A 16,048-nucleotide genomic window follows, 5' to 3' on the forward strand; every position below is an offset into this window, starting at 1 on the left:
TCAACTTTAATTTGATGCAGTGTGAAAAAAAAATGCCCAGAAATAAATTATTTTTCAAGAATAATTAAATAGATTCAACATCTTTCTTCAACAGAACTGCAGACTGCACAGATGATACCTTCCCAAAGGAAAAAGTACTATAGCTTACTAGGGTATATTAGACTTAACAGTTACTATATACAGTAATGGACTTCTATGCATTTTACATCAGATTAAAACTTTGGGTGTAAGATTCAGATAATTATTTATTAAAAGCGAGACATTTTAAATGAGAATAAGAAAGAAAAGGATGTCTTTGTGCCCCCTTTTCCCTGTTAATGCCCTATCGGCCCCCCTGGCTAAACTTTGCTAGATCCGCCCCTGCACAGTTACCAGCGTCAGCTACGTAGAAAAAGATCCTGGAGTAGAAAGTAATATTAAATAAATCCTAACAACAGCTTATCAAGCTTAAACGTGCTGCTGTTGTTCAGCCGCTGGTTTCCTCTTTCTGGTGCAAAGTGGGCAATAAACAAACAAGAGAGACGGACTCGCGACAGAAAAGCCGATCAGCTGATCACTGATCAGTTTCACCATTGAAGTAGCAGCAGGAGAGAGAAGAGGCAGTCGCTCCATATATCAGTTGTTAAGCTTAACGTGGGAATGCTTTACAAACATTCAGAGATAAACTTACACACTTGCTTTACTTCTCTCTGGGATAACTTCCTCGGAGATGAAATGCCGGATTGGTAGCGAGGCACACAGCCACTCTATCACGTGAGCACACTGCTCCGACGTGCTACGGTTACGCCATGTCGCAAGTTTTGTGAGGTGCTTGTTTGATATTTAATGGATCGGATTACATTTTTTATTTCTCTCCAAATACTGATCCAGTAATTTACGTCAGTATCGGACCGATACCGATACGTAATATCGGATCGGTCCATCTCTATTAGTTACACACCAGGGATCACTGTGAGGCCATCAGTTGCAATAAGAAACAAAACTCCACCAGCTGGACAAAGAGAAAAAGCTGAGGCAAATGCACAGTTATGTGAATCCAAGTTAAAAAACCAAAAAAACCAAACCCAAAACAAACAAAAAAAACCCAACAACAACAGAAAAAACCCCAACAGTGTTGTCACCTCCCATGTCAACGGTGAACAAATGTCCATAGAAATTAGAAACACCCACCAGGCACCAGATGTTCTTTTCTGGGCTAAATGCGGTGGACCTTTAAATTTTTTTACTTGCTGAAGAGAAAACATGTGGCAAGTTTAATCTAAATCACACCTACTGATTGTTTCAGAAACACAAATGCATTAGGTCTTTGTTTTTTTGGTTAAGAGATCTGTCAGGTTCATGTTTTTGACCAATGAATTCCACACTAAAGTGTAGAAAGGATACTGTTACCATTAGTGGGTAGTGCAGTGGTAACCACATCAGGCAAGATCAGATGTTTGGTGTCAATACACCAGGCAAAACAAACTCTTCTGTAGTGAGCAGTGGGCAAGCGAGCGTGTGTGAGAAAAATCCACATTTTAGTGCATAGCTCTTGTTATGAATTTACGTGAGAATCATCTATATTTTAAAAGTTGTCTTCAGCTTTGGAGTAATACCAGGATAATAGATTACAAATATGGATAACCTTTCTGAATCTAAAAAGTGAAACCACTGCATTAGTGACTCAAACCTGCATACTTTCTCGTGGCCAGCAGGGGGCAAGAGATACAGTTTCTGATGGTTTAGAAGTCTATGAGAGAAGTGCACATCGCTTCCTCTGACCCATGACCTTTGATGAGTTTATGATCTCAATCACCAATTTTAGTTCTTAATAAAATAAGACTCGTTTTATTCAGTAATTATATTCCCCATCAAAATTAAAAGGGGGGATGCTTCAGAGAAGGCCTACACAATGACTGACAAGTCACACGCAGTGCCCTTCAGTCAAACTGGTTTTAAAAAGCTAATGTGGGGACAATCAAAACACCCGGTTTGAGGCTTGATAACCTCAAATTGAGGGCCTCACTAAGCACGGGGTGATCCATGGATCGACATATATACACAGTGTAAGTTGAGGATCATTTCTCATACATTCTGTCAAATGACAGGCAGAAGGTCATTTTCTCTGACCCCATGTCACAATTGTATTTAGGCCAAGGGGCAATCCTCCAGAGCGGAAATACTGAGCCAATGTGGAATTAGCAGAAACTACAGTTCCATTTAAGGCTGCCTGGACAGGAGTCAAGCCTCATAGCCTCATGTCAAAATTTGTTGTTTTAAAACCAATACTTACAATATGTTACAAAATTAACCAAGCTAGATACCCTTAATTAATAATTTAAGACTCCAGTCTTTCATCTGTATGTTGTAGCTTCTAGCTCCATGGCAGCAGTCAGATTGCTAACACTGAATGTCAATCAATGAGTGAAGTTACATCATCTTTTATATGGTACACAGCTCCGATGTGAGAAAATGAAAAGTTAAATTTAGTGCAGTGTTCACCTTGGTTTTCTATGAGGTTATATCCTCTATTACAGAATGTTGTGGCTTAATGTTTGCCCTTAAAATTTTGATTATAAAATATATTTATGTGGACTTGAAGAAGAGTGGTCATTTACCCACCTATCAAAACTGCAGCAGTCACGCTTAAGTAAAACTCCATCCAATACTGTAACACTTTCAAAGCCAAGGAAACTACTTCTAACTGATGCCCAGTGAACATTGCAGTAGTGTAATGAGGTCTTACATCTTCCAGAAGTTTCAAAGCGCCACAGGCTCCATCTTGGGAGGAAATCTTAAGTGGAGGAAGACACAAAGAAGCATTATAAAAGCTGTTGACTCTTGTTTTCAGGACTCACAGGTAAAGGGTTAAAGGTCAGTAATGACAGAGGTCGGGTTAAATCAAGTTCGACCCCTGCCTTTAATCAGTACAAGCCGCTTTTTAAACAGGCTGTAAATCTGGGTAGTTTGTGAGATTAGTATCAACAGCCAAAGTGAAACCTTCCCTCCTGAGAGAGAACAGTTCCAAAACTACACCAACAAAACTCATTTTACTGATTAGACATGACAGTGTAGAGGTAAAAAGGAGCGTATTAGTGCAGCCAGCAAGAAAAAGCTTTGCTGAAGTTTGAATAGTCTTCAAACTGCCCTGCTGCAGCAGAAACCCACAGGAGCCCACTGGAAGCTACCGTCTGATTGGTTCAAAGCACTTCAGCGTTAGCCAGAGTGAATCAGCAGAGACAGAGGTGAAGCAGAGGAGGAAGGCAGGGTAGTCCCTGAAAGCACAACCAAGATTAAACAATACGTTACTCTGAGGTCAAACTATGCTGAAGAAGTTAGAGGCCAGTACAAGTTTACTTGTTTACTTGAACTAAAAATTCCCTTGCACAGCAGTGCAATACAGTCAGGAAATGCCAAATTGGAGGAGAGCATGAACAGGTCTAGGACTAAATACCATCGTCAATATTCACAAATCAAGACTAAAAGTAGCTCCCAACTTGCCAATTTAGGGGGAACATATCAGTCTTCACTTGACAAAGCAGTTTGAAAATCTGAGAGAAGGTAGAGATAATCCAGAGACAGCAGCATCCATTTAGCAATATGGTCATATATTAAAGATCTAATCATCCCACTAACGATCAGCAACATCGATCTTCTGTGATCAATCTGATCGTTGATCATTCAAAGACCAACTCCTATCGGTTTGCTTTCATCCCATCCATCCATCCATGTAATATCAAACCCTAGTTTCAATCATATCATCATATGAAAGTCTTTGAAAATGGACTATTTTAAGTTTTTTGTTGCCATTTAAGTCTCAGTTGAAAGAAACTAAGTTGACTTGGGGTCAAAGTAATCAACAGAGTTTCAAATTAAGAAAAACAAAAACCCTGCGACAGACTGGCGACCTGTCCAGGGTGTACCCGCCCCTCGCCCTATGATGGCTGGGATGAACATGCACCATTGTAACAGTATTTACATGACACTTTCATAAGAAAAAGCATGACCAATTCCTCTGAAATCAAAACAACCATCATTCAATAAATTAAAAACAATAAATCGATGGTGAACATGTGTTTTCCACATATACTGGTGTAAGGGCACCAAACCACCATATACTGCACTTCTTGGCTCAGGCAAATTATATGGCTTAATAATAATAATATAAGCAGACAGGATACTTCTGTACCAAAAAAAAAAAAAAAGTTTGGTGACACCATTTAGTGTGTATTTAAGTGTCTGACAGTAGGTTTTCTGTAGAGACAGATCTAAAACTAATAAAAGACAGATGAAAGTCTGCGACAGCAGCACTAAAACGCTGTTTTTATTCCCACAAACTAACTGCATCTGGTGTGGCTTCATCGCGAACTCTTGATCCATTTTCTGAAAATGTGAACCAGAATCTATAAGCCCAAATGAAGTCCGCAGACACAGAGCTGCGTTAATTAGCCAGATCTCTTTGACATGAACCAAAGCCACATAAAAACAGAGCCCCGCTCCCAGTAAATGGTTTTCCCCGTCTGGAGAGCTTTGGGATTTACAACGCCAGCCCTCGCCCACTCTCTCAGTTGTCGGACTTTTTAATTGCTCCCTTAACAAAGCACACACACGTAAACACAGCAACATTTTGTGCAGCTGCCTGCATGCATGGCTGTTCAGAAAACTACTCACAATGCACACCACAGTCCCACTCTTTCCTCTCACATGCTCCCTGTTCTTTCAGCCTTCTTGTTAAGCAGCAGCTTCTCTCTGCATCCTGCTCGATGGTGAGGCCAGACTAACTGCATGTTTGTGAGCTCATCATAGTCACCGTCAGATGCTGGAGACTATTATAAGAAAACCAGACTAAGAGCATTAACAAACCCATCATTGTTAGTGTTTTTGTGTCTATGCCTCATGTAGCAGAGTGTAATGAGGAAGGTCAAATACAGACGCTGTAGGTCTCTTTTTAAAAACACACAGGCCAGTGTGTTCTTAAGGCGGGGCCTGGGCTAACAACACACACGAGCTCAGTGGAGTTTGAGCCGAGGCGCAGAGCAATTGCAGTGGGGGTGCGGTATGAATTAAAAAACAAACAAACAAACAAACAAACTTGGACACAGCTAGCATAATGGACAGGTTTTTGATGGGGCTCCCACACAAACTCAAAGCAGAAGATAAAGTATTGTCAAATATGTTTCCAAACCAACTTCCTTCAAAGCCAAATACTAGAAAATATGTGCAAATCAAAAGTAAATGATTTAACCAAGCATTGCTAGCTGCACGCCATAAGACAGGAAGAGGAAACAGTGGATGGAAATAACTCATGTGGTTACGCAGCGGAAACGCAAGGCTTCAAGTAGCTGGTTAAAAAGCTCAACCCAAGGTCCAACATTCCAGGTATAGCAGCAGGTAGAGATTTACTATTGCACTATAATGCTGCCACTACTGGCATCTTGTTGGAACACATTCACACTTCAGATTAGGTAATGTGTCATCAATGACAGCAGCTCACTGAGAAAATGGAATTATTCTAATGCCACTAGAGGATGGCTGCAAAAGCAATCACCATAGACCCCATGCCCCAAATAAGCCAACAAAATAAAATAACTACCTAACTTTAAACTTCTCCATTTGGATATTGTTCAGGCTTAAATTAAGGGATGACTGGCTGATGTGGTACATAGACCACTGTAGCAGATTGCTCTCCTCTTCACATCCACAATTGTTAGTTACTATACTGTGCCTCTCAACAATGTTTATTTTTAAGTGAACTATGACAAATAATATGGGTTGCTGTGTGGTACACATATGTTCCAGATTAGGTAAGTGACATTATTGTACTGTGTCTATATGTTATTTAGCACTGATTAGCAGGTATCTGCATCCATGTGTAGCACCCACACAGTTTATGGATGCAACTTGCAGAGACCAGAAACCGGTGGATGATGTCATAGTGGGCATATTAATCTTTTATATGTAGTCAATAAGTGAAAACGGTAGCATGGTGCCATTGACTAGCTAGCTAGTGTTAGTAGGCTAAGATACCTTTTCAGTGGTTTCACAGATATTCTATACCAGGGGTGTCAAACTCAAATACACAGTGGGCCAAAATTCAAAACTGGAACAAAGTCGCGGGCTAACGCTAATATTTACTGAAAAAAAATCTTCCTCTAGATATAAGAATGAATCTTTTCTTATGGACTCAAACAAGTTTTGCTGAAAAACTGAATATGGAACAAGCAAAGCTTAATACTAAACAATATATATATTAGCTGTATAATACCAGTAGGCCAGCTCTAATAGTAATTTGGTATGGCTTCGCGGGCCAAATGTAATTAGGCTGCGGGCCAGAGTTTGACACCTATGTTCTATACTGTCACTAATAATATACTGTTATTTACTCTGATTGGGGCAATCTGATGACCAAAGGTTCAGCATTACAGTAACCAGCTACAGGCCACCTATGCAGGTTTTGCTATGTATGCTCTACATATTAGCATGCATTTATTTATTTATTTATTTATTTGAATAGATTTTATAGTATTATCTACACTGTGTCTGCAGGTTCATCTTCCAGCAATAAGAGAGTACAGCACTGGCATCTATAACAGATAACTCTCCTGTCACTTGCTGCTGCTGATAAAAAATACTTACTTTCAATTTTACAAGAGAAATGTCACTGACGACATAAGACGAGCCAGTGTTGCTTAATAATAGTCAGAAAAGTGTGAAAGCACACCGCTGCTAAATTTAAGAATGTAACATCTGCAACTAAGCTATCAACGTGTAAAGTTGATGCTGTGGGTGTTTATGGCTGGACTGCCATTAGACACTTGTATCAAGTATAATTCACTGTCAGACTGATTTGATTGCAGGTCAAACAGAATCAAATTTACACTTAGCAGCTTTAAGGAAGCTACTATGCTCCTCCTATTATGCTTTCACTTATTTTCCATCAAATAATGCTCCAATGGTCGATGTTCATTTTAAACAAGGTCAAGGTTTCAAATAATGAGGTCAGTGTATGTATAATTAATCTATGTGAGCCAACAGCTCAGATTGCTCTAAACACTTGGTGTCAGACAGTTTTTCTACTCTTTGCTTTGCATGAAATCACAGAGCAGGGAGAGTCTAACATGGTCACCTTCGGAACACAGCCCACTCACCTGTTGTTTAAACATTTTGTTTGGTAGCCAATCAGAAGGAACACTGGGTTTCCTATCTTAAAACACGTATATTCACCCCTTTAAGGCAGATGACATATATGAAACCCTGCCAGCATATATCCTGCTGTCATCACAATCATTCCTCAGAAAACCTCTAACAAATATGAAGTTTGCTTAGCTGACAGTGCTGAAGTTAGCCACCGCTCTTCAGATGGGGTATAGGCTGCCTGTGGAGCATTAATTTCAAGTCTTCCATGCAGTAGTATCCATTCTTATTTGGATGGACATGCTCAATATTTTGGTATATTCTGCACTTTGAAAGCGCTTTATAAATAAAGTTATTATTATTATCAAATTGAAGCAAATGAAGAGATCTTCTATTCAATACTATTTCTCTTTACATGAGAAGAAACAGCATGAGGGATGCCCTGCCTGTCTGGGGTCTACAACACTAGCAGAATGCTGACTGAACCCAAAGAAAATGTGTTTTGTCACCAGCTCTAGCGTTCAACCCTGAGGAAGACGGGTGACATTTGTGTAGGAAGTGCTGGGAAAGACAACATATCTGTTTTGCCACACAGTGGTGAAGCTGCAGGTGGAGTGGCATACTCCACTGGTTTTCAGGGTTTTCTTCCTACCCTTAACAATTGTAAAAATACACGCGGCCCTGTTCCCGTTTTTTTTTTTTTTTTTTAGAGCCAGCCTCTACAAGGGTCAAATCAGTGACTACCCACGTCCCTGTGCCTTGCTATGGATAGTAACTGGACCTGGATGGTGGGGTGGAAGATGGCTTAGTTAACCGAACACATATTGAGCTGTGCCTGGTTGCTTATCTGGCCCTATGGTGGCTTCTAAAGTCTTTTGTCTAAGCACTGCATCTCAGGTGGACAACATTTATTAGACTTTAGTCTTCAGTGCCTCCATCATGAGGTCTGTCACCATGCTCCACACATACCAGGCAATATTCTTCTGTTTTACTAGCCAAATAAGATAAGATAACCTTTATTAGTCCCACACGTGGGAAATTTGTTTCCCACGTGTAAATGTAAGCTTTATCTAAACAGAGGCTTTTCCATTCGTTCTGTGGAGGCCATCTTTATAGTTTACAGTACCAAAGATCTCTTGTTGCCTCAGGGTGTGCAAGCACTTTCTACCAGGGGAATGGCAACCTCATGGGCCCTTCTATGAGCGACTATCAGCTGGATGTGAAAGCTCCTTCAGTGGCTCATTCTGTCTTTCCTGTCATGCACTAGGGTGCTGGTGGTTAGGCTCTTGTTTGGTAGTATGAGAGAGATTTTTCCTGAAGGAGAGACACTAAGTACAGCACCAAGTCGCCCCACCACACAGCTGCACTCCGTAAAGAGCCGATATTTAAGGGATAACTGTGAAGACGACAGGGGCTATCAGTGCAGGTGTCACATATGTAATCACATGTAAACAAAGGGGGGCAAAATATACTGTATTTTCGTACCTCGTTCCTCTCCTTCACAGAACAGAAGGTGCTTTTTTTTTCCTCAAATACTACTCCATAGACTCTGGTGCTTAATGTCTTATTAGAATAACAGCAACAAGAAAATCATAGGGAATTATTTTCAATTTTGTTTAGGCCACCCCAGACACACTTTAAGGACCCCTGGTTGTGCCAAGACCCACAAACAAACAGCAGCTTCTTTAAAGGTGAGCAGAGCGATTGATGGCAGTGAAGAGTTGAGAGTTTTAGTGAGCAAGAGGATTAATGCAGCCTGAGCAGAAACAGAAGTGTGTGGTGAACAAGAGAAAAGCAGTAAGTGTGTCATCCATACGAGGTATTAAATTCATCACACACATCGCATGAATGCAAGTGTTGATGTGAAGAATGTAAGCGTGGGAGGAAAATAATGCACGTTTTCTCACCTCTTTGGCTCTCTGCACGGCATCACTGGGGGGGTTTCGGATCTGTGGGGATGACTTGGTGTTGATCTTATCGTAGAGCTGAAAGATAAAAAGCACAAGGAAAATGAGCTGGACAGCGAGACTGTGACCAGAAATTAGTTTTCACTGAGGTCAACACGGCCAACGACACGTCTTCTACATATTTGCTATATCAGACAAAGCTGTTCATGGCTGCAACATTCACATAGTAACTTCCTGATGCTACATCAATATCGCTTTATTGAACACATTTGAAAATGTGGGAATGTGTACATGCTTCCACTTTATTTTCACGATTGAGTTCTAATATACATATACGAGTTACAAAAAACCCCAACAAAGAGCAACAACCACAACAAAAATCCCAGCATTACCTTTTTTGGCAATTTGTGCTACAGTAGCTCATCTGTTGGATCGGACCGCGTGGGCCACTTTTTAATCACTGATCACTGCAGACTGGGAACACCCCACAAGATCTGCACTTTTTAAGATTCTCTGATCCAGTTGTCCAGCTATCACAATTTGGCCCATGTCACACACGTGCTCGCATCCTTGCGCCTGCCCATTTTTCCTGCATCCAACACATCAACTTTGAGGACAAGAGAATCCTTAACATAACGCAACCACTAACAGGTGCCATGATGAAGAGATAATCAGTGTTATTCACGTCACCTGTCAATGTTATGCCTGATCAGTGTATAGAGACACATAAGATATGGAGAGAAAACTATATTAATAAAAAACAAAAAAAACACTACGACAACAAAAAAGAAAAACTCTTCAAAGACCAAATAAGAATGGATGAATGTATTTTGAATAATGTCTTCTGTGGCCAAGGCTAAGCGAAATAGTAAATGGCCTGTATTTGTATAGCGCTTTACTTAGTCCCTGAGGACCCCAAAGCGCTTTACACTACATTCAGTCATCCACACACACATTCACACACTGGTGATGGCAAGCTACAGTGTAGCCACAGCTGCCCTGGGGCGCACTGACAGAGGCGAAATCCACAAGAACAGCACACATTTGCAAAATAATGTGTGGCACCTTAGAACCATTCAACCACTTCCATCCTCTGACCTTTAGATTTGCTCTCAGCTCCTTCAACAAACCACTGAATGAGGGGATGTTTTAGGAACATTGATGTTTCATTCACTAATAACCAAGAGCACAAAGACATTCTGACAGCAGGCGGTGGCCCAACACCTTACTCTGCTCTTCAGGCTGTTTTTCCCCTTTATATATTATATTAAACACATTATATACATTATATTTAAACCCAGAAAATGGTTAGAGCCTTAATGTTTATCAGAACACGGTCAATGTGCGTATGTGCACAAAACTGCTCAACTAGTACACCTTTCCAAGTTTGATGAGTAGAAATTCACAAGGTTTCAGCAGCAACAACAACCACATCTCTCTCTTTGGCTGCATCAAGTGCACACAAAATTAAAATTGATGTAACACTTAAACTTAAAGCAGTTTCTATGAAAAAGCGTAAGCTTGAGTGCTGATGCCACTTTTACAGTTTGCCCCCCCCCATCCTAAAACCGCCACAACCTTGTTTCCTCATCACTCTGACTGAAAGACAACAGACACAAGCTTATAAAAATCCTGTGACTAATAAACAGCACTGCTCTGCATCGCCGATGTTTATTAACGAGACTGCATGTCTGGATAGAAAAGTGGCCCTGGACACAGTCCAAACAAAAGCAGCAGCTGAAGCTCAAATCAAAGCAGAGGGTGGCTTTTTGGAACAAAAGACACAGACAACCACAGCTGTGGAAAGCAGCTCTAATCATATACAAAGCATCAACAATGTGATGTTTGAGGAGCAACTTGTAGTTTTCATTTAACCTGCTCTGCAGTGCATGAGCGGGCTGCATAATGTGTACAAAGAAAAGCACTCTCGGAGGCAGACACAGAGTCACAGACAAACTGTGTTTGTACCAGCCCTAGACTCAACGCTGCTCTGTTCTCCCTCTTACAAACACGACAGCAGACGACATCATGCAGCGCACAATGATAAACATTAACCTAAAAAATCTTTTTGCATTTTGTACACCAAGTACATGTAGCTGCTGTTTCATTGCACTGAGACATTCACTTTGCTTCTAGTTTGAATCAAAAGTGTCTGCAGCTGTCTTAAGAAAAGCGTGCCTTCGTGGAGGGGGTGAAATGCACAAACAGAAGTCGTCTGTGGTGCTACACATGCCCAAAACTGAAGTTTGAAGTTGTGCGACTAAATACTCAGCTGCCCCAGATTCTTATTTTCTGGTTCACGATCACAAAAAAGCCCCAAAATATTTTTATATATATATTTCTAAAAAAATAATTTTTTAAACAATGACAATCCTAATTTCCCTCTGAATAATTTACAGGAAGACATGCAGGCGTTCTAATTGTATTTAAATTGAGCCCATTATGCTCATTTCAACTCCATATTTTAACATGGCCTTTACTAGAGTAGCTTTGCATGACTCACAGCTTGAAATAATCCTTTTTTTTTCTTTTTTTTTTTAACCTAATTCCAGGTGTTAGTGCAGCCCATCAGTTCATCCTCTGTCTGAAATGATCCATTTTAGCTCCCTTCCTCTTCCCTTAAACAAACTTGATTCTGATTGGCCATCCCAGGTAAACTAAACATTTTAACAGGTGGGCGGGGCTTACATGTTTACAGCCAGAGCTCTGCACCTGAGATGATGATATAGAGCCAGTCTGAACTGGAGCACTTAGAGCAGCATGAAGCTCGAACTTTTGGCTTCTTCACTTGAGTACAGTGAGTATTTCTCAGGGGAAACAACATTGAGATATGCTTTGTTTCAACCAGAGCCTTGCCTTATTTTTTGGTTTCAAATGCCATGGCTCCAGTGGGAACACAAAGCTGTGCCTCTTCTGGCATCCACTTAATTGTTTCAGTCTCTTCAGTCTGACTTTCTCCTGCCTTCCTGTCTCAGCGGTGCAGCCTTCTCTCTTACAACATTATCATCACTGTTTCCGCTTCACCTCCAGGTTAATTTTTTTTCTTTATATAGAGAAATAGAAGTGTGGAAATATGCAGATGGTATGTAGACTGAATGCACAAACCTGTTGGTTCAGGTGGTTAAGAAAAGCCTGGGTAGGCACAACAGGCTGGTGTGCATGATTCATAAATCCAATTTTACATATGCACTTTTTTGCACAGGGTAACAATGTTTCCACATACATATTAATAAAGGACAGCCTTTATTTGTAGCGTTGGTGAGGCTTAGTAATGACACACACAAATCTGGAATGCAGAGTTAATTTTAGTTCTGTAAAAGGGAACGGTGACTTCTTTCCATTATAGAGCTGTAGGGGAAACGAGAAAACATCAGCTATTGCAAGGAATGAGTTGTAAAACACATCTGGTACATTCCTGTAAGTTTCTAATGGTTCATCCACACATGGACATCAGTCCTCTAAACTGGACTGATGAGGGCTGGCAGACAAAGGAAGAGAGACGTAGGAGAGGAGGGACTGTGAGTGAATAGCAGTATACTGGGGAGGAAGATGCTGATTACAACATTAGGTAGAGTTCCAATGCCTGTACCGCTGTGACAACCTGACATCGCCAGGAAAAAAAAAAAAAAAAGCCCCAAAAGAAACCTACACAGATTGCACGCACACATCTCAACAGTGCATTTGTATCCAATTCTTTTTGAACAAACTCCTCAAAAGACAAACAGCACACTCCTCAGGAAACCTGAATGGTGGTTGACACCACGAGTGCGTGCTGTGCCACACGCCGTCCGCAGCCACTGAGCATTTACGCATATTTACTGCGCTCATGTCCTCATGCTTTCAACATCTTTCTGGTTTTGTTGAGTATTAAGCAATCGTGAGCTGACCTCTGATGGAGTTTTACATAAAAGTGTAGCAAAGACCGAAGTCTGAATTAAGGGTAACAAAAGACAAACCAACCAACGAGACACTCAAAGATATGTGCACAGATGCAGATTTCACTGTTACAGCTGTCACACACAGGCACACATTCGATCATGATCTCGTGACGGCGTGTGCATGTAGCAACAGCCACGACAAACAAACCACGGCTCTTATTTTATGATGAGAAACAGTGTGATTTCCTCATTTCTTATTAGTGACAAGTAAATGCAGACATCAGTTCCTTGAGGGTAACTTCTTTTTCCTCGCCTCCATTAGCTCGAAAGCCTGAGGAGTTTTGGATACACGAGGAAAAAAAAAGAAAAATACAAATACAAATGCACTCGACTAAAATGCCTCATTATACATGTCAAACACCAGAAACACACACTGGGGGATGTCGGGTTGACTTCGAATTAGCTTGAGGCATGTCTTGACAAAACTCTTTGTGCTAACACATCAGATGAAGGGGAAAAAAACGGAAGACAACAAACTCACCCAAAAGACAGAAAGTGTAGTGTCACAAAAACACAGCCAATAGATCGCAAACACACAGACATGAGTTTTGTAAGCCAGGAGGCTCCATCCGTTCACCGTCTTCAGGATTTTGTGTATTCCCTCGATGTGCAGGCGACTTTGAGCCGCGCATACAGTGATGAAGGGTGCGCTTGCTGTGAATGGCACTGAGGCCTGACAATACCAGCCATTGTTTATTTTCAATGACCGAGGCTGGCCTGTGATGCTCTGTCCTTTCCTGACTCCCCCTCCTCAGAGCAGGGCTGGGGTGTGAAAGTGGGGGTGAACAGGAGAGATCTGCATGTTTGACTGTTTCACGTTATTGTATTTGAGCTGCTTACAACACAGAGTGTTTGTAAAAGGGCTTGGCACTGTTGACTGGAAACTGTATATTCAAAGATGTGGACAAATTTGTCATTGAAACAATGCTTCATTTCTCCTGAAAAATGGTTCAGTTAAAAGCAGTTATCGAATATATACCTGTATTATCTTTGGGATGTAATAGAGTACAATTATCAAAACAAATGCTGCTGTACGGCCTAATTGTAGGCAAAAACATGCAACTGTAGTTTGATATCATTGTGTACAGTGAACATGGATGAGAGAAAGCAAAGGAGAGAGCTGGTTGAGGAGTTCTATAGATAGCAATGTTAAAGACAAAGGCCATAAGACAATCTCCAAGCAGCTTCATGTTCTTGTGACCGAAGTTGACAATAGTATTGCAAATTAGAAGGTTAATGAGACTGTGGCCAACCTCCTGGGACTCAAGAGGAAATGCAAGACCAGGTTGATCAGAAGCATGGTCTGGATGGTTGAACAAGAGCAACGAAATCATCCAAAACCAACGAACCAGTGTGTTCTGATCACACCATCCGTTTAATTTTGAACACTAATGAACATCAAAAACAGGAATGCACCAAAATGCATGCTGATGAGCCCAAAAGCTTCTGGGAGGATGTCCTTTTGTCAGATGAGATGAAACTGGAGCCTTTGACCTTTCAGATGAGCTCTGTGTTTACAGAAGGAAAAAATTAAAGAACACCATGCCTACTCTGAAAACTGGAGCTTGGAGACGCTGGCCTTCAAAGCTGAGACAGCTTGAGCAGTTGCTGCAAAAGGTGGTCCTACAAAATATTCTCCCGAGAACCAGCCTATACATTTATGTCACACTGTGGACATTTGGTTTTGGTCTATATCTTTTGACTTATTTGAGCTATCCTACTAAGTCCTGATGTACTAAATAGAGGACATCCTGGGCTTTCCACTGATATCTCATGTGTTTGGGTGGCCTCTTTTAGCTCCAAAGTGGAAGGAAATCCCCATAAAAGTTCAATGGTTCTCCGGAAGATATTAAATTAAGGGTACCATCTTTGGTATCCATGCTAAATATGGAAAAATATTAAGGGGATACCATTAGTTACAACAGTTTGTCTTTTAAATGATGAAGTGTATCTAAAAATTTGTCCACACTTGTACTTTAGAGTGAAAATAACTAAACATATAATTGGCCAAAACAGTCCTGAGAGCTGACCAATCAATCCTACTTTGAGTCAAATCCTAAGTTAAATTCTCCCATTGATTTTAACCAATTTGTTTTAAGTGCAGAAATATGTGTATTAAAGTAGCTGAGCTAAATCTCAACACAAAGCATATTAACTGGCATTTGCTCATATTCATTGTAATTATCTTTCACTTAATGATGTGCCTCATTGACTATAAAAACACCGCTCACACCGGCTTTTTCAGTTTAACAAACTACAGCGCAGAAATCAGACTAAACAAAGTGGATCAAAGGAAGAGAAAGCACAGCTGCCTCAGAGGCAAAATGATGTGCTCGGAGTCCAACTAAATCTTAAATGTGGTCTGGCCCCTGTGCTGCGATTTTGTGACCCAATACGGTTTGAATGTGGCGCACCAGTTGTAGGTCACGGTCTGCTGCTGTCACCTACGACTCAGATGTTTCTGTCAACATCCCTGAGTCACGGAAACAAGCAGCAACCGGACCATTTGTCAAGTCCAAGCGAGCTGCTGCTGCTGCTGTGTTAAGGACACATCTTAAAAAACAACATGACCTTTTCATAATGCCTCCAGAGGAAAGAGCATCCCCGTGTGTGGAAAGATGCTATTTATGCCTTATATTACAAGCAATGACTGAATCTTATTAAGGGATTATTTCCACAAAGACATTGTGCCCCCTCCAAAAACACTGGTTGTGAGGTACACCACAGTAGTGGAATGGGGGCACTAAATGCTTTCCTAAAACCCAAAGCATGTTTACAGTGGACCTGTTAGGCTTTTCCTTATTTTCTGTCTTTTATTTATTGTTACAAAAGTTCATGCCTATATTAAACATGTAAAGTTTGAAAGCCATAGCTGTACAAGTTATGGCTGTACGTCAAAAGCTCAGGCTTCTGTCTGCTCTAAATGATCCGTTTCACACACTTTTTTCTACACTAATCTGTGTATGATATCACAGAGAGGACCTATCCCTTTTATAATACAGTACTGTCCCTGACCACAGACGCTGCACGCACCTGCTGTTCGACCCTAAAACATTAAATTGAATTATGAATAATGCAAAACTTCACTAT

At 40.8% G+C, this 16,048-nt stretch overlaps 1 protein-coding gene across 14 annotated transcripts in view; it reads right to left on the bottom strand.

Moving 5' to 3' along the window:
- The window catches only part of caska (calcium/calmodulin-dependent serine protein kinase a), a 154,128-nt gene that overhangs the window by 24,720 nt on the left and 113,360 nt on the right, over positions 1 to 16,048 (bottom strand). For 7 of the 14 annotated variants that reach the window (XM_040006805.1, XM_040006804.1, XM_040006810.1 and 4 more), the window contains 2 exons: positions 9,021 to 9,098; positions 2,726 to 2,773 (listed from right to left, as the gene is read on the bottom strand). In XM_040006805.1, coding sequence (XP_039862739.1) covers positions 2,726 to 2,773; positions 9,021 to 9,098 — 126 coding nt within the window. The remainder of the gene's footprint in view (positions 1 to 2,725; positions 2,774 to 9,020; positions 9,099 to 16,048) is intronic. The other 7 variants (XM_040006812.1, XM_040006816.1, XM_040006811.1 and 4 more) reach the window with 1 other exon arrangement.

Source organism: Simochromis diagramma, unplaced genomic scaffold (assembly GCF_900408965.1).
Source record: "Simochromis diagramma unplaced genomic scaffold, fSimDia1.1 OVJJ01000514.1, whole genome shotgun sequence".
NCBI classification, from domain to species: domain Eukaryota; kingdom Metazoa; phylum Chordata; class Actinopteri; order Cichliformes; family Cichlidae; genus Simochromis; species Simochromis diagramma.